This window comes from Schistocerca nitens, chromosome 5 (genome assembly GCF_023898315.1).
Source record: "Schistocerca nitens isolate TAMUIC-IGC-003100 chromosome 5, iqSchNite1.1, whole genome shotgun sequence".
Taxonomy (NCBI): domain Eukaryota; kingdom Metazoa; phylum Arthropoda; class Insecta; order Orthoptera; family Acrididae; genus Schistocerca; species Schistocerca nitens.
In genome coordinates this window covers 100,322,381-100,346,437 of record NC_064618.1, presented here as the reverse complement: position 1 = coordinate 100,346,437, position 24,057 = coordinate 100,322,381, and the positions used below count along the sequence as shown (strand labels likewise).

The following is a 24,057-nucleotide window of genomic DNA, read 5'->3' as shown; positions in this document are numbered from 1 at the left end:
ATTATTCACCGTGCCTACTATGAATGTTTTTGGTTGCGGATGCAAAATATGATTCTTATTCATGTTTATGTAATTCAATTACAGTGAAAATTTGTCTATTGCATCATTAAGAGGGCAAATGTCCGAACTGAAGTTTATAATAAAGTCTGTTTTGAGTCAAATTAAAATTGTAAAACAATCACAAGCTTGTCCATCACCAGTGATCCCGGGCTTACTATTTTCTATAAATAACTGTGGTGACATTGTAATTTTGATTTTCTAAAGAACTGAGTAGTACCACGGTACAACTGGTAGCAGAGTAATACCGGGGGGGGGGGGGGAGGGTTCCTTTCTACCCTTCATGTTGTTCATGTTGATGGTCGAAGCTTGTGATACGAGTGTTTGTTCATGTTTACTAAAACGTTTTGCTCTTTCAGGAAGTTGCCCAGCATGAGGGGGCGTACCTGCCCTGGAATTTCATATTTGCGCCGCGAGCACTTAATTTATGAGCTGCGCGTACGCGGTTTGTCCGAGGAGGGCGATGTTGACGAGTTAGCGGCGCGGCTCAGCGAGGCGGCCGATGCCCCAGTCTCCCCTCCAGTTCATTGCGTCGAGGCTGTAGGTGAGTGGCTTCCACGCATTAAAACATCCGTGGACCACATTGCTGGTACACTCGAATTTTTACGATCTTCTCCAGTTACGCAGAGGCAAATTTGCCTCGTGCAAGCTCACCTAACTCATTACAATAATTGGTTAATGGATTTGCTGAATGTCGATCTCAGTGACGCAATGCAGCAACTTAGGAATCAGATTGCTTCTGAAGTTAGGGATTTGCAAGCTTCTGCCATCGCGCTTGCTTTAGCTGAGGGAGTTATGGAGGGTGAGCTCGTTGTACCGAGTAAGGACACAGGTGGGGGAGTACGATGTAAAATTGGGTATTCTTACCGGTTTTTGAAATTGCCGAATCCTATTGTAAAATTTTTTGAAGGTATTTCAAAGTTACGCATTGAAACCTTTGATCATATTCAAGGATTGTTGTGGTTGTTTGTTGGGTTGCAAGTTCATGCTGATGCATTGGGGGTGGAGCATGATATAATTTTGTCTCTATTGTATCTGATGGCTCTGGGGTGTTTTAGTAAGATCTTATCGGAGGAATTGCAGCATCAAGGAACATTGGTTGAACTCTGCCGAAAGATTTTGGGGAGGAAGCTCTCGCAACGAACACGAGTGCAGTTGGAGCGTGATTTTTATTGGAGGGTACAAGCAGATGATGAGACGCTAGCCATCTAAATCGTTCGCAGCGGCCGATTTCCTTGGCACAGTTTCAGCAGCTAATTGATTATGTAGAAAAGGTCTCTTTAGTCGACAATCAACGACCGCAACTCCCAGTTGCACAACGTTGTGTGGGAATTCCCGGTGGGGATCGAGAAAGGGGAGCCTATAGCCCTCGTGCGTTGCAGTGTTATCGTTGTCAAGTTACCGATCACTTAGTGCGGCGGTGTCCCGTGTCCAGGAACCCTAGGCCCAACAGCTGACGCCAGAAGTGGAGTAGAGACAACAGAGATCGTAACTGGCCTTTGAATTGTAAGGCAATTAAGGGTGCCAGTCGTTCTCCCTTGCCCTATGTTTGAGCTCGGATTGGAGATGAGCCGGCTTGTGCTTTAATTGATTCCGGTACTTCGGTATCTCTAATTGACCGTACGTGGTATCTAGAATTCCGGCATTTGTGTAAATTTTCATTACCGCTCACTCCTGTGCAAAGATGTCGGGTTGATGACGGCCGTGGGTTGCCTTTGCAGGGGGAGGTGCGGGGTTATTTGCACATTAATGGTTTTTCATGGCCACAGAGCTTTATCATTGCGTGTAATTTCCAGAATCCCGTGATATTGGGATGTGATTTTGCGCAACGCGCCTGGTTGGTTGTTGATTATGCGGCAGGGGTTTTGCATTTTAACTTTGTTCCTGGTACTGTCATGTCGCTCTGATCGTGCAATCAGCCAAGGGGCACCAGTATCGATTATTTCGGTAATGTACAGGTGGAGATGGGTCATATTTCCACCGAGCAAGTGCGCGGGTTGAGGGAGGTCCTACAGCACTATCCTGAAGTGTTGTCCGAGTGGTTAGGCGAGACGAAACTGCTGGAGTACGAAATAATTTTGACTGATAGTGTTCCTGTGCGCCAGGCGCCGTATAGATCATCATCCCCGAAGATGGGGATACTAAAGCAAAAAAATAATATGTTCCAGGAAGGGGTAATTAGGCCATACACCTCGCCGTATGCTGCCCCAGTTTGTTTGGTTCCGAAAGAACAGGGTAAAGATTTTCGGGTTGTCATTGACTATCGTCGTCTTAATAAGAAGGAGGTCCTGGAGTCGGTACCACTGTCTGACTTACACAATTGTTTTACCTGGTTTTCTGACGCAACCGTCTTTACCATCCTTGATTTAAATCAGGCGTATTACCAGATTCCTTTGTTGGAAGTGTCAAGGCCGGTCACAGCGTTTTGCACCGACTGGAACCTTTTTGAATCCAACCGGGTGAACGAAGACCGAAGAATGTCGGCTGGATGAAAAAAATTCGTATAGTCCCAAATCTTTGTGCAACGATAGGTAGGAATGCTATGAAAAATATACCAAAAATCCAGACGATCGGATGTCAGAGTTGGGGTGAGGGGGACTTTACAGATAACTTTCTACGTTCTTGAATAACTCGAAAACGCGACTTTTAGTGAAAATGGTTCGCAGTAGAGAATTAAACCGCATTAAATAACCTACAAGAAAGAACCCATTCGTGTATTCTCTAGCATTAATAGCTGCTGCGTTGCAGGAGATGAAAAAATCGCGGTTACTAAAAACATACACTACCGGCCATTAAAATTGCTACAACAAGGAGAAATGCAGATGATAAACAGGTATTCATTGGACAAATATATTATACTGAGACTGACATGTGATTACATTTTCACGCAATTTGGGTGCATAGATCCTGAGAAATCAGTACCCAGGACAACCGCCTCTGGCCGTAATAACGGCCTTGATACGCCTGGGCATTGAGTCAAACAGAGCTTGGATGGGGTGTACAGGTACAGCTGCCTATGCAGCTTCAACACGATACCACAGTTCATCAAGAGTAGTGACTGGCGTATTGTGACGAGCCACTTACTCGGCCACTATTGACCAGACGTTTTCAGTTGGCGAGAGATCTGGAGAATGTGCTGGCCAGGGCAGCAGTCGAACATTTTCTGTATCCAGAAAGGCCCGTACAGGACCTGCAACATGCGGTCGTGCATTATCCTGCTGAAATGTAGGGTTTGGCAGGGATCGAATGAAGGGTAGAGCCAAGGGTCGTAACACATCTGAAATGTAACGTCCACTGTTCAAAGTGCAGTCAATGCGAACAAGAGGTGACAGAGACGTGTAACAAATGGCACCCCATACCATCACGCCGTGTGATACGCCAGTATGGCGATGACAAATACACGTTTCCAAGCCGGCCGGAGGTGCCGTGCGGTTCTAGGCACTACAGTTTGGAACCGCGAGACCGCTACGGTCGCAGGTTCGAATCTTGCCTCGGGCATGGATGTGTGTGATGTCCTTAAGTTAGTTAGGTTTGATTAGTTCTAAGTTCTAGGCGACTAATGACCTTAGAAGTTAAGTCGCATAGTGCTCAGAGCCATTTGAACCACGTTTCCAATGTGCTTTCACCGCGATGTCGCCAAACACTGATGCGACCATCATGATGCTGTAAACAGAACCTGGATTCATTCGAAAAAATGACGTTTTTCGATTCGTGCACCCAGGTTCGCCGTTGAGTATACCATCGTAGGCGCTCCTGTCTGTGATGCAGCGTCAAGGGTAACCACAGCCATGGTCTCCGAGCTGATAGTCCATGCTCCTGCAAACGTCGTCGAACTGTTGGTGCAGATGGTTGTTGTCTTGCAAACGTCGCCATCTGTTGACTCAGGGATCGAGACGTGGCTGCACAATCCGTTACAGCCATCTCGACTACTAGTGATACGAGGCCGTTGGGATCCAGCACGGCGTTCCGTATTACCCCAGTGAACCCACCGATTCCATATTCTGCTAACAGTGATTGGATCCCCACCAACGCGAGCAGCAATGTCGCGATACGATAAACCGCAATCGCGATAGGCTACAATCCGACCTTTATCAAAGTCGTAAACGTGATGGTACGCATTTCTCCTCCTCACACGAGGCATCACAACAACGTTGCACCAGGCAACGCCGGTCAACTGTTGTTTGTGTATGAGAAATCGGTTGGAAACCTTCCTCATGTCAGCACGTTGTAGGTGTCGCCACCGGCGCCAACCTCGCGTGAATGCTCTGAAAAGCTAATCATTTGCATATCACAGCACCTTTTTCCTGACGGTTAAATTTCGCGTCTGTAGCACGTCATCTTCGTGGTGTTGCAATTTTAATGGCCAGTAGTGTAGTTCTAATGGTATAAATGTAATGTTTATGTTAAAATTAAGTGGGTTGAAAACAAATATTAAATGTTTTGTTGGGCTACATAAGATCCCTTTCTGTGCAGCGACCGTGGAATATTAAATTATAAAGAATGTAGCAACCTGCCGGCCGAAGTGGCCGTGCGGTTAAAGGCGCTGCAGTCTGGAACCGCAAGACCGCTACGGTCGCAGGTTCGAATCCTGCCTCGGGCATGGATGTTTGTGATGTCCTTAGGTTAGTTAGGTTTAACTAGTTCTAAGTTCTAGGGGACTAATGACCTCAGCAGTTGAGTCCCATAGTGCTCAGAGCCATTTGAACCATTTTTTGTAGCAACCAGTCGCGGAAACATAATTTATTTGTCTTGTTGCAGAGCGATTTCGACTGATATCAATCATCATCGGTGCTAAAATAAATGAGAAAGGCCATAAACAACTGCATTAACAAACGAAAAAATTGTCAATAAAACATAGTGACATCAAATACAACATATACAGATGTCTGAAATTAAAATTCAAAGTCATAACATACAATTTTTCTAACCGATACATGCCGTAAGTAGAAGTACTGTCCTTGGCAGATTTCTATTATGAAGTAACACATCATAGGTCAAAACTGCAACAAGACAACATGAGGTTGCGACACGTTGCAATAAGCGCTCTGTAGTGGCGTAGCAAGACAGCGTAGCAAGACAGCCAAGCCACTCGGAGGTAGCCGAAAGGCACGCGTTAAGCTCACGCAGATTGGCGTGAGGTCTGGAACAAGGGCAATGTCTTGAGAATTGCAATAAAGTACGAAAATCTTGTAATACTTAACTTAAATCCATAATTGTAGAACATCGCTCTTGATGATACATGCTTCATAAAATAATATCAAATGCTATGGCGCCTTGCTAGGTCGTAGCCAAAGACTTAGCTGAAGGCTATGCTAACTATCGTCTCGGCAAATGAGAGCGTATTTGTCAGTGTGGCTTCGCTAGCAAAGTCTGCTGTACAACTGGGGCGAGTGCCAGGACGTCTCTCTAGACCTGCCGTGTGGTGGCGCTCGGTCTGCAATTACTGACAGTGGCGACACGCGGGTCCGACGTATACTAACGGACCGCGGCCGATTTAAAGGCTACCACCTAGCAAGTGTGGTGTCTGGCGGTGACACCACACGCCCTCTATGTAAAATACAAAAGAATGCAAAATACAAGCAATAAGGAATATTTCCAGAATGAGATTTTCACTCTGCAGCGGAGTGTGCGCTGATATGAAACTTCCTGGCAGATTAAAACTGTGTGCCCGACCGAGACTCGAACTCGGGACCTTTGCCTTTTGCGGGCAAGTGCTCTATCAACTGAGCTACCGAAGCACGACTGACGCCCGGTCCTCACAGCTTTACTTCTGCCAGTACCTCGTCTCCTACCTTCCAGACTTTACAGAAGCTCTCCTGCGAACCATGCAGGAAGGTAGGAGACGAGGTACTGGCAGAAGTAAAGCTGTGAGGACCGGGCGTGAGTCGTGCTTCGGTAGCTCAGTTGATAGAGCACTTGCCCGCGAAAGGCAAAGGTCCCGAGTTCGAGTCTCGGTCGGACACACAGTTTTAATCTGCCAGGAAGTTTAATAAGGAATATATCACATTATAAAAAAATTTTCTGTTTCTTTTTTTTTCTGTATTGAATTTCAGTTCCCTTTCCGGGGAGAGGGGGGGGGGGGGGGGCTGGCAGCAGCATATGCGCTACTCTTCTGCCAAAAGACAGGATGCAAGAGAAGACATTGAAAATGACAAAGGAGAAAATATGACAGACAAAAATATATAAAAGTGGGAACATAATGGACGAGAACAGACAAAAACGGGAGCCACTGTAAAACGGAGAAAAAAACCTTAAAAAGTATTGAGCACAAAAAACACACACTCGGACAATTAAAAGAACACAAGGTGCAGTATGGCTGCAGCATAAAAGTGTTGAGGGATGGCGTAACACTCTGTTCAAGTCCAGCACTCAATTAAAATCACAGCTCGTGACACACAGGAGCACAACACCAAACACAACATTGATGTAGCACACTGATGACGATGAGCAAAACACAGGATCTGCCAGGGGCATGGAGATGAGGGAAAAGGGAGGGAGGCGGGAGAGGGGGGAGACGAGCGGGGGCACGTCAGAGAGGGCTGGGGAGGGAAGGAAGTGGGAGGGACACAGTTGAGGAGGGGTGACTCGGGGGAAAGGAGGAAAATCCGCTCTGGGAGAAGGAGGGGAGAGAAAAAGGGGGACCCAGGGGAGGGGAGGGAGCAAGGCAAGGTTACAGTCGCAAGGAAGGGTATATGTCACAGCGAAGTTCAACATCTGGGGGGCGGGGGGAGGTGCTGGAAATTGCCCTGATGAAGGTGGAGGGTGCGAAGGTGGAGAGAGGGAGGGATACAGCGATATAGGCACGGCAGTGGGCGGGGCGTGGAGAGGAAGGAGGAAACCAGGGGATGGAGGGGATCAAGCTTGTGGACAGTGTAAAGGATGCGGAGATGCTGGAGGAATAGGAGGAGGTGGGGGAAGTGGATGAGGTCGTACAGGAGCCGTGTGGGAGAAGAAAGGCGGATATGGAAGGCAAGACGGAGCGTGTGGCTTTTTAGGAGTTGTGGGGCCTTTTAAAAGTGGGTGGGTGTGGATATCCAGGCAACGCTGGCGTAACAGAATAGGATGGATGAGGGATTTGTAGGTGTGGAGAATGGTGGAAGGCTGCAATCCCCACATCCGGCCAGACAGGAGTTTCAGGAGGTGGAGGCGGGACTGGGCTTTCTGCTGGATGGTCAGGAGGTGATGGGTCCAGGTGAGATGACGGTCAAGGGTGAGGTCAAGGTATCTCAGGGTGGGTGTGAGCTGGATGGGATGACCATAAAGGGTGAGGTAGAAATCATGGAGACGGAAGGAGCAGGTGGTGCAGCCTATGATGATAGTTTGGGTTTTGGAGGGGTTGAAACGAAGGGACCTCTGGTTACACCAAGTGGTGAACTGGTCAAGGTGGGTTTGGAGGGTGCGTTGGGACTGTTGAAGGGTAGGATAGAGAGAAAGGAAGGCGGTGTCATCAGCATATTGGAGAAGGTGGACAAATGGGGGTGGTTTGGGCATATCAGCTGTGTACAAGAGATAAAGGAGAGGGGAGAGGATGGAACCCTGGGGGATGCCAGCAGTGGGATAAAAGATACGGGAGTTGGTGTTGTGGAGAGTGACATAGGAAGGACGACACAAGAGGAAGGAAGGGACCAGATGGACAAAGTTGATAGGCAGGGAATAGGTATGGAGTTTAAAGAGGAGACCGGGATGCCATACACGGTCATAGGCATTTTGGAGATTGAGGGAAACAAAAATGGCGGAGCAATGGGAGTTAAGCTGGAGGGAGAGAAGGTGAACGAGGTTAAGGAGTTGGTCTTTGCTGGAGGAGGAGGGTCAGAAGCCACACTGGGTGGTTTTGATTAATGTGGTGATGGATACGATAGGAGAGGCTGGATTTGAAGACCTTACTGAAGATGGAGGTGAGGCAGATGGGACAATAGGAAGAGGTGATGGAAGGGGGTTTGTTGTGTTTGAGGAATAAGAGGATGCGTAAAGTTTTCTGCAGGCCTGGGTAGAAGCCAGTAGAGAGGATGTCATTATAGAGATGGGCAAGAACAGTCAGGAAGGAGAAGGGGCTTTCTGTAAGGTGGTGGTAGGTGACACAGTAATGACCAGGGGCCGTGTTGCATTTGGACCGGGGGATAAGTTTAATGTCTTGTGCTGTGATTGGAGTATTGATGTCAGAGGGGGGAGACTGCCCCAAATACGGGAGACTAGGAGCAAGTGGAGCGACCGAGGTATCGGTGCGTTCCATGGTGCTGGGGAAAAGAGAATAATCAAAGTGGAGATCATCAGGGATGGAGAAGACCTTGGAAAGGTGGGAAGCGAAGTGGTTGGCCTTACTGAGGTTGTCAGGAAGAGGGCGGTCGTTATGGAGAAGGGGGTAATATGGTGCAGAATGGGAACCAGTAAGGTGATGGAAGGAGGACCAGTACTTGGAGGAGTTGATAGGGAGGGTGGCGTTGAGTCATGTGCAGGTCTGGCGCCAGTCCTGGCGTTTCTTTGCTGTAATAAGGTTCCGTACATGTCACTGTATTTTCCGGTGGCGTTAGAGTGTATCCCCATTAAGAGTGCACAGGAACGAGTGATAGAGGCGGTGGGATTCGTGGAGGAGGACGATAGCCCACGGAGGGAGAGTGGGACGGTGGGGGTGGATGGTTTTAGTAGGAACATGGGCCTCCACAGCGTCAGTAATAACCTTCTGAAGGAATGACAAGGCGTACTTGATGTCATCGGGATGGTGATGGGTAAGAGGGTGGCTTTCGACCTGGGTGGCGATGGATTCCCGGTAGGCATCCCAGTTGGCATGACAGTAGTCACGGACGACCTTGAGAGGGAGTGCAGGGTGAGTAGCCTGAGGGGGGTGGTGAGCAGACATGGCGGTGAGAAGGATGGGGAGGTGGTCGCTGCCTGTGGGGTCAAGGATGTTGATGGTGATACGCCCACCAAGGTGGTTGGTGGAGGCAATGACAACATTGAGGGTGGTGCTGCTTTTGAGACGAGTGCGCTGTGGAAGGGGGACAAGTTCACCTTGGATCATAGAGAGGAACTGATGCCACCACTGAAGGGCAGTAGGGGAGCGGCTATGGATGTTGATGTCGGCAGCAATCACACAGGTGGAGAAGGTGCGGTCAGTGTGGGAGATGAAGTCTTAAGGAAGAGGAGTAGTGGAGTGAACATAGATGGTGCCACAGGTAATGGTGAGGAATGGGAAGAAGACAATGAGGATAAGGTGTTGTCATTGAGGATGGGTTGTGGTCAGATGGGGATATGCTTAAGGTGGCCAATCGCAACTCCACCCCGGGCTCGAGGACCAGGAGCATCAGTGCAATGGAGGATATAGGGAGAGGTGCAGATAGAATGGTGGGGCTGGAGAAAGGTGTCGTTCAAGAGGAAGGTGTCGACCTGGTGGTGGGAGAGGGTATTTATGAGTAGGTATTTGTTGGTGCGAAAGGAGTAGATGTTCTGGAAGAGGATGCAACACTCGTGCCACGCCTTGTCGGGAAGAGTGGGGGGGGGGCGAAGAGAGGGAAGAGGCTTAAACCAGGGTGTCGAAGTGGGTGAAGGTGAAGTGGGCTTGGTTTTGTGAGTAAGTGACAGAGGTGTTCAGGTGGAAGATAGAGTGGGCGGCAATGGAGATCTGTTGGAAGGTGTAGGGTCACTGAAAAGGGTGAATGTTTTGGAGGACAAAGGTAAGGAACTGGATGATGTAATCAGCCATGGGGCGGTGGACAGAGAGAATTGTTGAGGTGGATGGGGGGATCAATGGGACAGACAGGGACTGTAAGCTCTGGGCTGGCAAGACAGGGTTTAGCTTTACACTTGTGGGAGTAGGTGGGATGGCGGCCGTTGCAGGTGTTACAGGAAGGAGGAGCAGCGAGATTGGGGCAGTTTTTAAGAAAGTGGGAAGTTTTGTAATGGGGACAAGTGGGGTTTTTTTCAGTTGGGGGTCAGGTGATCGTTGTACATGAGGCATCGCTGGCAGCAGTAGGATTGGGAACGGAATTTAGAGGATTCAACAGGATGGCGACGGTGGTAAATAAGGGCAACCTGGGTGAGGAGATGGTCAATGGAGGGGGTAGGTGGGACCGGAGGAATTGTGGATACAGTGGGCAGAGCAGATTTCCAGGTCTGGGTGGGAGTTGCAGTTCTGTCAACACCTCATCTGCCTTGATCACTGGTCTGAGCTTGGTGATCACGATGGTGTAGGTGGGGTGGGTGCGATGGGGAAGCTGTGGCTGATGAGGAGAGGAAGAGGAGAGGAAGGATGTCAGGGACGCATGGGGGCCAAACATGACACGTGGGAGTCTACGGAGGAGGTCCGCGTGAAAGGAGGTGGACGGGGAATTGATAAGGATGGAGTCCCTGAGGGGAATCAGTTGGGAGATGGGAGCACCAGGAAGATAATTTCGTATCTCCATGGTGAGGGTACGGGCATCAAGGAACTTAGTATCTGGGGTTGACAGGACAAAGGTGTGGATGGTGGGTGCTGGGGCATGGGTAGCTGGAGGAGGGGTGGTTTTCATGGAGACGACAGGAGGAGGGGGAGGAGGTCGTGACTTTTTGTGGGAATTGGCGGGAGCAGAGTCGGCAATGACGCGCTTTTTGGATTTTTTGGTGTCCGTAGGCTGGGAGGAGGGGAGAGGGATGGGGAGGAGAGGGAGGTGGCAGGTGGCAGGTCCCAGTGGTGTGATGGAGATGCTGGGAGAAGCAGCTGGTTCAGAGGTGGTGATGGTGGCGGGGCATGATGTGATGCGTGCAGGGGATGCAGATGATGAAGTGACGGTGGGGGGGGGGGGGGGGTGAGAGATGGAAAGCCGACCACCTGAGGGGTGACAGCAGAGGCGGCGACAGAGCCATATGTGAGAGCGGTGGCAGGAGTGGGAGCTGTTGAGGGTGTGGAGGCTGGAGGAAGGGTGTAGGGGTGAGGGTACACAGGAGGGTAGGAGATGGGGAATGGGTGAGTGGGGGAAGGGGAGGTGGGGTATAAGGAGGAAGGCCAGGGGCGGCACTCCAGGAAGCGACAGTGGAACAGGGTTTGGGGGAGGTGTAGATGACGGTGGAGGTGGTAGTGCACATGGTGGATGACCAGTGACGGATGGACAGCAGGCGGTGGCAGTGATGGACGATGGTGAAAAGACGGCGACGTATGGATAGCAGGCAGCTGCGGCGATGGACGGTGGCGGATGGACGGCGACGTACAGCAAACGCAACAGCAACAAGCTCTTCGAAAACGTAGATTTCACCCTGAGGGTAGACCAGGCTCTGGAAACTGTCGCCTTCAGAGGAGGGGATGCAACCCTCTAGATGTACAAATAATTATACAGTGGAGGTAATTGATAATACCAATTTAAATAATGACAACAAGTGAAAATGTCTGAAACATTGTTTGTCAGATAACAAATGGCTGAAGGCCTGAATTAGAAGTCATAAGAACAATTCCAAATAGCACACATTTCAACAGATACTTTGATTTTAAAACAAGTTTGCTTTAAAAAACTTATGGTAACACGGCTGAAGGACTTATTATGAAAAAAGTGAAATTATTACTTAGCTGAAGACCACACACAACTTCAAATCACAAACGGCTGAAGGCCTGAATTAGAAGTTGGGTTGGGTTGGGTTGTTTGGGGGAAGAGACCAAACAGCAAGGTCATCCATCTCATCGGATTAGGGAAGGACGGGAAAGGAAGTTGGCCATGCCCTTTCAAAGGAACCATCCCAGCACTTGCCTTGAGTGATTTAGGGAAATCACGGAAAATCTAAATCAGGATGACCAGACATGGAAGTGAACCGTCGTACTCCCGAATAAATTAGAAGTCAGAGGAACAATTCCAAATTGGACATATCAATATGAATACTTTGTTTTAAAACAAACTGTCACACAGCTGAAGCCCTTAGTAAAGAAGTGAAATTATTGCTCGGCTGAAGGCCACAAATAATTGCAAATAACAACCAGCTGAAGGCCTGAATTAGAAGTCAGGAAAACAATTCACAAAATAGCACTTTTAAAATAAATATGTTGCTTTTAAAACAAGTTTGCTCAACAACAAAAAAACTTATTGTAACACGGCCGAAGGCCTTATCACGAAAGAAGTGAAATTACTGCTCGGCCGAAGGCCACACCAACAATACTTAAAAAATTACAAGTATCCTTAAAACAAACATCACAATCGAAAGAATCAGGACAAGTGGTTCTCAGCAAGTGTTCCAAGGGTCCACCTGGGAAGGTAACTCAAACATAAGGTAAGGTGAGACAGGCAGCCAAGAGTTGTACTCACGTAACAGGATGGCAACTCAAACCAGGGGCAGCTTAAGCGCCGACTAACCAATCTGCCTAATGTCCGATCACCGGTACAATGGTGGAATATTTTTAGGCAAGTGCGAAGAGACAGACATCACTACGTCTTCAGAATACACCCAAGGCCGAAGGAAACACTAGAACGAAGGTAGACCTCCCAAAAAATATGCGCAGTACAATACATGAGGCTGTCAGACTACACGCTGTGTCGGACAGAATCAACATGACGAGGAAAGGTACACTGCCAGAAAAGTACGCTAGCTTCCCGGGCAGGTAACTGGGGTGTTAGCGGCCACAAGGCAGATAATACCGCTGGTTGCACTTCACTAATAAGGATAATACTAAATTCAATGATGAATAACAAATAAAGACGGCTGCAATATTTCACCACCTTGAAACACTTCACTCGTTGCTGCCAGGCTCAGTGGCCCCGGAAGCAACGTCCTGCTGACCAAAGGCGAGGCTGCATTAGCAGTTAATTCTTCACTCAACTTAAACATTCAGGGTTCGATGTGCAATGAAGTCGTCGCTCTCGCAGCTACTCCTCCTCGATCCTGTAGTGGCAGCACGTCGCCAGCAGCCCCGGCTTGCCCTCACACTTCAGAGACCTGCTCGCTGCTGCGCCCCAACTGAACTGATGTCGTTCGCAACTCCCACCAAATCCAATACGCAGACAGCATTAAAATAACTGCTCAGTCAAAACCACAAGACACATATGGATCCAGGAAAACAATTCCACCAACAGCTCACAGAAACGAAACCAGTCACTGTGAAACAATATGGACGAATTATAAGTCGGCACAAACACAGAGAAGCCAGAAGCAGTTGGAATACCAAATCCACGTCGTCCGCTGCGACGACCGACCAAACGACCAACCAACGGTGGTCCCCACTCAAGTAAGGCATGGGAAAGATCCCAGTATAAACCGTCGACTGACAACTTATTGCCATGAGGACACTTCAATGGGCGGACACACTCACACAAGTGAAAGTTCCACTACTCGAATATCACGGTCCATTCAACTAAAACACGCTGAATCCAGTTCTCGATGTGGTCGTGCACTCTCGCGACCACATCCTTCCGTCGGACAGTGCGTGTGTGTCGCCAGCGGATGGGCGAGTACTGACTGTCCGTACCTCACTGCTGCTCCATCCCAACTCAACTAGCTCGACACACCACGATCCGAAAATACACTCCTGGAAATACGAAAAAAGAACACATTGACACCGGTGTGTCAGACCCACCATTCTTGCTCCGGACACTGCGAGAGGGCTGTACAAGCAATGATCACACGCACGGCACAGCGGACACACCAGGAACCGCGGTGTTGGCCGTCGAATGGCGCTAGCTGCGCAGCATTTGTGCACCGCCGCCGTCAGTGTCAGCCAGTTTGCCGTGGCATACGGAGCTCCATCGCAGTCTTTAACACTGGTAGCATGCCGCGACAGCGTGGACGTGAACCGTATGTGCAGTTGACGGACTTTGAGCGAGGGCGTATAGTGGGCATGCGGGAGGCCGGGTGGACGTACCGCCGAATTGCTCAACACGTGGGGCGTGAGGTCTCCACAGTACATCGATGTTATCGCCAGTGGTCGGCGGAAGGTGCACGTGCCCGTCGACCTGGGACCGGACCGCAGCGACGTACGGATGCACGCCAAGACCGCAGGATCCTACGCAGTGCCGTAGGGGACCGCACCGCCACTTCCCAGCAAATTAGGGACACTGTTGCTCCTGGGGTATCGGCGAGGACCATTCGCAACCGTCTCCATGAAGCTGGGCTACGGTCCCGCACACCGTTATGCCGTCTTCCGCTCACGCCCCAACATCGTGCAGCCCGCCTCCAGTGGTGTCGCGACAGGCGTGAATGGAGGGACGAATGGAGACGTGTCGTCTTCAGCGATGAGAGTCGCTTCTGCCTTGGTGCCAATGATGGTCGTATGCGTGTTTGGCGCCGTGCGGGTGAGCGCCACAATCAGGACTGCATACGACCGAGGCACACAGGGCCAACACCCGGCATCATGGTGTGGGGAGCGATCTCCTACACTGGCCGTACACCACTGGTGATCGTCGAGGGGACACTGAATAGTGCACGGTACATCCAAACCGTCATCGAACCCATCGTTCTACCATTCCTAGACCGGCAAGGGAACTTGCTGTTCCAACAGGACAATGCACGTCCGCATGTATCCCGTGCCACCCAACGTGCTCTAGAAGGTGTAGGTCCACTACCCTGGCCAGCAAGATCTCCGGATCTGTCCCCCATTGAGCATGTTTGGGACTGGATGAAGCGTCGTCTCACGCGGTCTGCACGTCCAGCACGAACGCTGGTCCAACTGAGGCGCCAGGTGGAAATGGCATGGCAAGCCGTTCCACAGGACTACATCCAGCATCTCTACGATCGTCTCCATGGGAGAATAGCAGCCTGCATTGCTGCGAAAGGTGGATATACACTGTACTAGTGCCGACATTGTGCATGCTCTGTTGCCTGTGTCTATGTGCCTGTGGTTCTGTCAGTGTGATCATGTGATGTATCTGACCCCAGGAATGTGTCAATAAAGTTTCCCCTTCCTGGGACAATGAATTCACGGTGTTCTTATTTCAATTTCCAGGAGTGTACTAGCGGCCGCTCCAAAGATGGTAAAACAGTACGCGCTATGGATAAGCACTGCTGCTGCCACTCACAGACAGACAAGGCGAGCAAACGTAGTGGCGCCAGTGAACACACTAAGAAAACGAGATGCCAGTATCACTATTACAAGATGCCAAGCTATGAACGGCATCAATGTGGGCCGCACACGAGTCAATACAGTTTCTGTAGACCGAACTAAGCAAAGCTTCTAAAGAACGTATAAAAAAAGTTATTGCTGGCAGACACAGGAGAGAGAGAGAGAGAGAGAGAGAGAGAGAGAGAGAGAGAGAGAGAGAGAGAGACATGGGAGGAGGGTGGAAAGAGAACGAGATAGAGCGAGACAGAGGGAGAACGAAAAGGTAAGCACAGAGAGAGCACATGTTCACTGCCTGATAGAATGTATGCAGGCTTTCTTTTGTAATGCGGAATTCACCACTAAATGTCACGACAGGTGGACCCGCCAGAGTAAAACGAGGCTGGGAGTACTGCACTGTCAGCAGGGAAGCAGTGACAGCGCAACAGGTAGGTCAGGAGAGGTCGCTCACGAGTCACTGGATGTCACCTGAGTGACGGATCCGTCACGGACGTTCCACCATTTCTACAGCAGCCCAAGTCGACGACTGCGGATGTGGCTCTGGAGTGGAAACGCGAAGAAACGACCGCATCTAAATCGAGATCGGGCAGACTTGACATACGTCTACTGACGGACAGGGACTGCCCAGCGCTGCGAAGGCATTACTCAGCCGAAGGAATGACTCGTGGGTTCCAAAGTGCCACCGGCAGTCCATCTAGTGCAATGGCCACGCATCTGAGAGTCAGTGTTCTGTTAGTTAGTCAGTTACTTTCATGTTCCATGGATCATTTTGCATGATAAATCGTCATGGTGTGGAACGAGTCATTTTACATTCGTATCGCAAATTGATATGTACATCTATTTGTACTCTAAACATCACCATATTTTTTTTTCTTTTTCCCAACATACAAATTGAGTTAGCAAGTCGTACCTGAACCGTGAATTTACTTAAAAAAATTTTTTTCTTAAAGAATTGACGTTATTTACTAACCATTCATCAAGAACATTAACGCTTTTAATCCCACTAGGTGAGCGTGGAAGTAGTTGCCAGGAAGTAACTGATGGAAAATGAAATTACTTTTAACAAATGTGAATTTTATTCCTAAAAGCTTTCCCAAAAACAGATTTAAAATCATAAGCAGGAAAGCACCCTCGAAAGATCAAGTTACAATTTTATTTAGAGGCAGAAAGAACAATATTAACAGTAGGAGCCTTCGGGCTGAGAAGCTTGCCTGCTCCCTTTTAACACGGCCGTAGTCACGACCGCTCACAACAACCTCTGAAAGAGTACACTGGTGCAATCTGCAAAACACCAGATTACTTTAAACAAAAAATTTTTAACAACTCACACAAACACGTAAACTATACACCCCGTAAGAGGGATGGAAATGGTAGAACACTCAAATTATTTGCCACCGAAAATGCAATTTTTTTTAAAGGACTCTTACAGTGGAAGGGTGGCAACCTTATAACCTAAAATGACTATTTAAATGAAACCCATAAAATGTAGACTTACATAAAATGTACAGCATGCTCTACATTACACATATACCACCTTGCAAGCTGATAAGCAGGATAAAAATATATTTCAAGAATTCGGCCTATAAGCAATAAATTCGTTAACACCGAATCCAACAAACATGACAGAGGCGGCTATTAACGTACGGCAGACCGACCGACAAACAGACAGACACTAACTGCCTAACAAATGCGGACGGGAGACAGACGAGCAAGCTGGGGACGAGAGACTGACCAAGAAAATGAGTAGAATTTAACAAATAAATAAAAAAACTTATCACGGATCACTTAACTTCTAACAAACTGTGATGTCTAGCGAGGACCTGGAGCAACACCCCCAAAACGCTCTCCCGAGCCGTCCGCTGCCAGCCGCTTCAACGGACGCAGGAAGGCGCGCTGATCTCCCGTCTCACGGCGTCGCAGCTCGCCCCAGCCAGACCGATGTCGTGGGTTGACCCCTGTTGCTCTCGTGTTGGCTGCGAAGCCCCTACGCTTCGGTATACGGCGCGGCCACTGGGCTCACGTGGCGACCTCACATGCGCCGACGCCCCAGGCGGACAAGTCATCTTGTGTCCCACTGCGCGACCGACCAACCGAGCGATCCAACCGCCAATGCCCATTGCCTGAGCAAACTCGAGCAGACTGGCGGCCTAACGCATACTAGCACTCCGGACGACCGACAGACACTAACCGCCTCACCAATGCGGACGAGAGACAAACGCAGACTGACTTGGCTGAGCAACTGACCAGACTCCGGCTGACAGACTGACCTAGCCTCACTCCGACTGACCGACTGAGACTGACCAACTGCCGACGCAGAAGCACATAACGGAGGGTTGTACCCTCTGCAGTGGGCTGGGCGAAGTCTTAGCGCGTCTGCTGGTTGGTGTTTTTTTTTTAAAAAAAAAAAGGTTGAAAGGATAGTTAGAGCGATTGTAGAAGAGGTAGGAAAAACGAACGGCCCAATTGACTGGCCAGCGGGATTTTTGAAAGATGACAGGACAGTAGAAAGGACAGTAGAAAGGACAGTAGAAGTGTCAGGAAAACGAACAGCCCATTGACTAGCCGGAAATTACAGCTAAGTGACAGATTAAAGGAGAGGAGGAGGAGGAACAGTATGAGTTAAATGAAACCGAAAGGCCATTATCCTGGCCTCTTCTTCTTCGTGGCGGCGTCTTTGATGGTGGCGGCAGACAATCTTGAGGTGGTGGGGTTGGCGGAAGGGGGAAGAGAAAGAAGTCAGAGAGTGACAGATGGAGAAGTGGAAAAAGAAGAGCCTGTCATGATTAGGCCGGCATTGGGGAGGGTGTGGGGGTGATGGGGGTGGCGTGCTGGGGGGGGGGGTGAATCGATGATGTGAGAGAGAGTAGATGGCACGAAATGAGGTGGCTAGTGAATGTGGAGTCATGGGGGGCGGAAGAGAAGGTCAGGCCATCGAGTGGTGGCTTGACGATGGACTCAGGTGCCCAGGGAAAGGATTAAATGATTGGGAGAGTGTCGGGTTTGTTGGTAGAAGGAAGTGGCTGCAGAGAGGATGTGGCTTCGAACGAGAGGCACCTCGGCCAGGATGTGGAGTTCTTGGGTCGGGAAGTCGAAGGGGAGGCGGAGGGCACGCCGGAGAGCCCGGTTCTGGACAGTTTGGAGTCGGCGGAAATGGGTGGGGGTAGCATTGCCCCACACCACCACCGCATATTCATGGATGGGGCGAACAAGGGAGGTGTACAATCTGACAGCAGACCAACTGCCTAGCTCATAGCGCCCCTTAAATGCACGTGAACAGGAAACTTTTCCCCCTTCCCACCAGAGGGAGACACCAAAGCTGCGATTGCCACAGCGGCGCCACCGCCAGAAACGGAACGACTGCTTTACACTACGCGCTGCGGCGCGCTCTTCAAAACAGAAAATTTTACCACGGCTCACTACCCACCACCTTTTACACATTAGAAACATAGCAATTCTTCTACGGAATAGGAGTTGTCAAGGAGAAACTTTTTTAATTTATTTTCAAGTCTTACCTTGCTGTCTACTATACATTTTACACTACTGGGTAAGTGGTCAAAAGCTTTTGTTGCAGCGTTGTGCACCCCTTTCTGAGCCACAAACAATCGTAATGTTGGGTAAGGAATGTCATGTTTTCTTCTAGTATTGTAATTATGTACCTCATTGTTCCTTTTGAACTGTAGTAGATTATTTACAACAGACTTCATTAGGGAACAAATATACTGTCAAGCAGTAGTCAGAATGACCAACTCCTTAAACAGATGTCTACAAGATGACCACGTTTGAGCACCACACATTATTCTTACAGCACGTTTTTGGCCATAGAGAACTCCTTTCTTAAAGATGAGTTGCCCAAGACCACTGCTTCATATGACATTACTGAACGAAAATAAGCAAAATATGTCAACTTACTGATTTCTTACTTTTGAAAACATTATGGGAGTGACAGTGATCAATGTGTTACAAATATTTACTATCAAAAACAGTCTTCACAAAATTTAATAGTGATTCTCTAGCAGAAGGAGGTCCTTAGTCAGCCGGCCGGTGTGCCCGAGCGGTTCTAGGCGCTACAGTCTGGAACTGCGCGACCGCTACGGTCGCAGGTTCGAATCCTGCCTCGGGCATGGATGTGTGCGATGTCCCTAGGTTTAAGTAGTTCTAAGTCTATGGGACTGATGACCTCAGATGTTAAGTGCCATAGTGCTCAGAGCTATAGGTCCTTAGTCATTGGTCTGAAGATGACCACAGTAGTGGTGGAAACCGATCACCATAATAAATAAGCTGTGATCAAGACTGTTTTTGATGGTAAATATTGACTGATGTCTCTCTCCCCAAAATTTTCTATGATTCTGAGTGCAAATGTGCCTGAACTAAGTTGTTTTAGGAGTTCCAAAACGTGTTTTTTCCAATTTAAATTCTCATCAATATGGACACCTAAGAATTTTGAAGTTTCCACTGTATGTAATATTTCATAACCAAGTGTCACACTTGTCACTGGTGCAGTACCCCTACAGGTGCAGAGCTGAATATGATGAGTCTTTGTGAAATTCCGGGTGAGACCATCCGCAGAAAACCAGTCAATGATACTTCTGAGAACTTTGTTCACCATTCCTTCCATTTCTGTATGTATACTGTGAGTGATTACAATACTGCTCTCATCCACAAAAAGAACCAGTTCTGCTTATTGTACATTAGACGGTAGATCATTTACATATATGAGAAACAGAAGTGGACCTAAGATTGAGCTTTGGGAAACCCCCTACGTGATTTTTCCCCAGTCAGAATTATGTCCTTGGATTCTATTTGGTTCAGTTGCTACTAAGTACAAATTTCTGCATTCTTTTAGTTAGATATGACATGGTCCATTGGTTGGCTATACAATCAGTCCCACAAAACATCAATTTATCTAGAAGTATACTGCGATTAGCACAGTCAAATGCCTTGGATAGGTCGCAGAAAATACCTACCGGTGCTATTTTGTTATTTAATGCTTGTAATATCTGGGGTGTTGAAACGTCCCCTTAGAAAAATTATACATGACTGTGCTTAAACTGACACACAATATTTCTTAAGCGCAACGCAATCTGACTTTCAATAATCCCTACAAAAGAATGGCCCTGACTAACATTAATCTATACCTTTCATGAATCACTTACCTCACAAAAATCTTCGTTACTCGAACTACTGCAATACAGCGAGCGCCAATGCTGCCAGCTAAATAAAAGATTCAAACTACTGAAGGCACTAACTACTGATAGGCATAGTTAGCAAATGAAAGATTTTGATAGAGAACAAACAACGTATTTACCTCAATAGTCATAATATATATAGCAGTTCATGACATCCATTCTTACTAATGTACTGTTTCTGATGGACACACCTCCAGATTATCCATTCTCAAAAATCCGCCATCTCACTTCCCCACATCCACCACGGCTGGCGGCTCACCTCCAACTGCGCAACGCTACTCGCTGTTAACAGCCAACTGCCCAACACTAGTGATGGGGAGCTCGTGAATGAGTCGTTCAAATGAACGCTTCACTCCAGTGAAGTGTGAACTAACCACTCAATTTCAGTGAACTGGTACTTCAAACTATTCACAGATAGCACACTCCACACAGTTCACTCACTCTCTTCCCCTCTCCCTCATCCCATTACATCGGCGCTACGTCACTCATTCTCCCTTCACTTCAGTTCCCCCTCTACTGCCTGTCGACGAATCGCGCGGCGTTTGTGGGAAACGATTGGTTTGCGGGGGGTTGTGGGGGTGAAGGACGAGGGGAAGGCAGCGTCAGCTGCTTCCTGCAGTGCTGACATCATTACCCGTGACTATTTGTGCAGTCCAGTTATACTTCGCGTCTACCGGTAGCCTACCGTTGGCAGCGCTTGCAGACAAATGAATATTAAAGATACAAACGAAGAGGCTGGCTGTGTGAGCACGCACAGCCAACATGAAAATAAAAGGTTTGTTAATAACACTGAAAGAGGGATTTTACCTGAAATCTTACCAATGACTACAGGTGACAGTTAACGTTTTGAATCTGGAGGGTTATTATTCTCAACAAAAATAAAATCTACAGGAAAACTTCTGAATAATTACTTAACGTAGATATATAGACTTTGTGACAGTGGTAAACATACACATTCTATTTTGGATTAAATTTTAAAAGGAACGTAAAATTGGACTGCATTTCGTTGGTAGCCCTAGTTTTTCAGTCCACGAATACAATAAATAGGGTTTCACTTGGCAGATAAGACTTTTTTGGGCGCTTCGTGAGAAAATGTCGAGCAAGATTATATGTAATAGGCCTACCTTCTTTATATGTGACAGGCTTCTCTGTTTATCTTTCCTCTGTCCCCTCTATTTAAGTTAGCTCAGACGCTGTAAGAGCGTAAAACATTGCGTGCACGCTACTGCATAGTTCGGCCATCTGTTGGTAAAATTATGAAGTATTACGAAGCTTTATTGTACGAGCGAGGCGAAGCGAGCGTAGCCGCGGCTGAGCGGCGAACTGGGCAACTTTCGCCAGCCTCCCGTACTTCATCAATGAACTACTTCATTTGAACGCTTCACGGCAAAGAGTGAAATGAATGAAGTAGTTCACGGGAATGAACGAGTTCGACCCATCTCTACCCAACACTACAATAGCCAACAACAATGCAAACCAGCCACAGATTGCACGCAGCACAGCCAGTGATTTTCATACAGAGCGCTACGTAGCGGTGGCGTTACCAATATAAGAACCTAAACAGCCTACTTACAGTGTGAACATGTAAATTGCGTTCTGAGTAGAGCAACCCTTGTGAAATCCAAACTGTGATTTGTTGAGAATATTATTGTTGCCAGGGCAAGATACTATTCTAGAATAGATCACCTTCTCAAAAACTTTGCAAAAATGATGTCATCAGTGAAATAGGTCGGTAGTTACTGACGTGGGCAATAACGTTCCTGAAATGGACTGCCCAGTCTCCCGACCTCAGCCTAATGGAACGCCTTTGCGCTGAGTTAGGACGTCGACTTCACGCCAGACCCCACCGTGCAAGATCAGCGCCTCCTCTGGTGTGGGTTCTTGAGGGAGAATGCGCCGCCATTGCTCGCAGACACTCACTGAAAGTGTCCCCAGGAGATGTCAAGCAGTCATAAAGGCGAAAGGTGGATCACTAAAGCTCTGTATAAAGGGAAGTATGGCCATCCTTTTCGCGTGCGTCTGCCGCGTCACGTGACATTACCAGCTACTGTGCACCCAAGCGTTACGTGTGAAGCATAGGAAGTGTTGAGTATTTTTGAAGTTTTATGTAGAATAATGCCTCAGTGCTGTGCTTTGGACTCTTCGTTTCGAGGAGGAAAACTGTACAGAGCTCCTTCCAAAGGGGGAGATGCAACAAGAATGAGAATATTGGTCGCAGTGGAGAAGGTTGCAGGAACTCGACTTAACCATTCTGCTAATTTTATTCATTTCTGACTTTTTGTCTTTGTCTCCTTTTTTATACTTCTGTTACTTGTATTGTATCGTATTGTTTGTGAACCAGGGACCTAGAAACGACAGAGAGGCTCCGTCCCCGCCGCAGCCGCAGTGGTCCGCAACCCCACCACGACTACTGCAGTCCACTTCACCCATCCGCCGCCCCACACCGAACCCAGGGTTATGCTGCGGTTCGGTCCCCGGTGGACACCCCAGGGAACGTCTCACACGAGACGAGTGTAACCCCTATGCTTGCGTGCTAGAGTGACTATGGTGTACGCGTATGTGGAGAACTTGTTTGCGCAGCAATCGCCGACATAGTGTAACTGAGGCGGAATAAGGGGAACCAGCCCGCATTCGACGAGGCAGATGGAAAACCGCCTAAAAATAATCCACAGACTGGCCAGTTCACCGGACTTCGACACAAATCCGCCCCCGTGCCGGGGACCAGGCGCTACGTCCCGCCCGGAAAGCCGTGCGTTAGACCGCACGGCCAACCGTGCGGGCTCTTCTGTTAGTTTTCAATCCATTCGAACAGCAAAAAAAGTAAGAAGAGATAATAGAATGATTTAGTGGTAATATAATTACAAAGCATAAAACTTAGAGATAAAGCTCCCACTTTCAGCACATAAAACGAAAAATAGTGAGTGGCACCGTACAAAGATATCATGTGGTAAAAAATTTGACCTGATTGACTATACAGTATGTTTTCAACTTATATTTATGATGCTGACAATAGTAAATTGTACTTTTTTTCCACACAATATAATGTATAAAAAGGATAAAGAAAATTGCACTAGACATGTACCGAACCTACGACCTTTTATTTCTGTAACCATAAACATTACCAGGAGACTATTATTACTGTTGCGAGCTTGCTGCTAATCTACAATGTATTAATACGGTTACAGTTGTTACTGTCTCCTACAGCCTACTTTTGATCGAAGGTCAGGTCTTAACACATTATAAAAACATTGTATTGTCTTGCACTTTCGTAATCATTCTCCTAATATCATAGAACAATTTCCAAACAAAATTTCATGGCATAGATCTGACAAAAGTATAAAGCATGCCTAATCATATGGACACGTTTATCAGTTGTATTTACTAAGGTGCACCGCATATATATTTGAATCCAATGCTTTATTTGGTATAACAGGAGAGACATTGGGCGAGTTTTCGTAGTACCGAGTAGCACGAACAAGAAGTAAGTCGGTATAGAGCTTTAAATTGGCGATGGATTTTTCCTTGCACTTGCGAACTAATATTGGTTCCTTTTGTCCTGCTGACTATTCGATAGGACCAGTCTAACGCTAATTAAGAAAACAGGTGTTCAAATTCGATACCACAACTGCGAAATCTGACTTTGCTATTAATAAAGAATACCAGTGAAAAAACTGTTTTTCATGCTCGCCACAGCAAACGTTTTTCGATTCATTTAGCAAATTTGTTGAGATTTCTTGTTGCTAAATATCCGACATATTCCGATCGAAGCCACTGGTCAGTTTTGGTAGTGCGTTAGACTTCTTTAATATACAC

General features: G+C 47.9%; 1 protein-coding gene across 1 annotated transcript in view; it reads left to right on the top strand.

Moving 5' to 3' along the window:
* The window catches only part of LOC126260299 (glucose dehydrogenase [FAD, quinone]-like), a 75,903-nt gene that overhangs the window by 26,155 nt on the left and 25,691 nt on the right, over nucleotides 1-24,057 (top strand). The window contains exon 2 of the mRNA XM_049957622.1: nucleotides 417-601. Coding sequence (XP_049813579.1) covers nucleotides 417-601 — 185 coding nt within the window. The remainder of the gene's footprint in view (nucleotides 1-416; nucleotides 602-24,057) is intronic.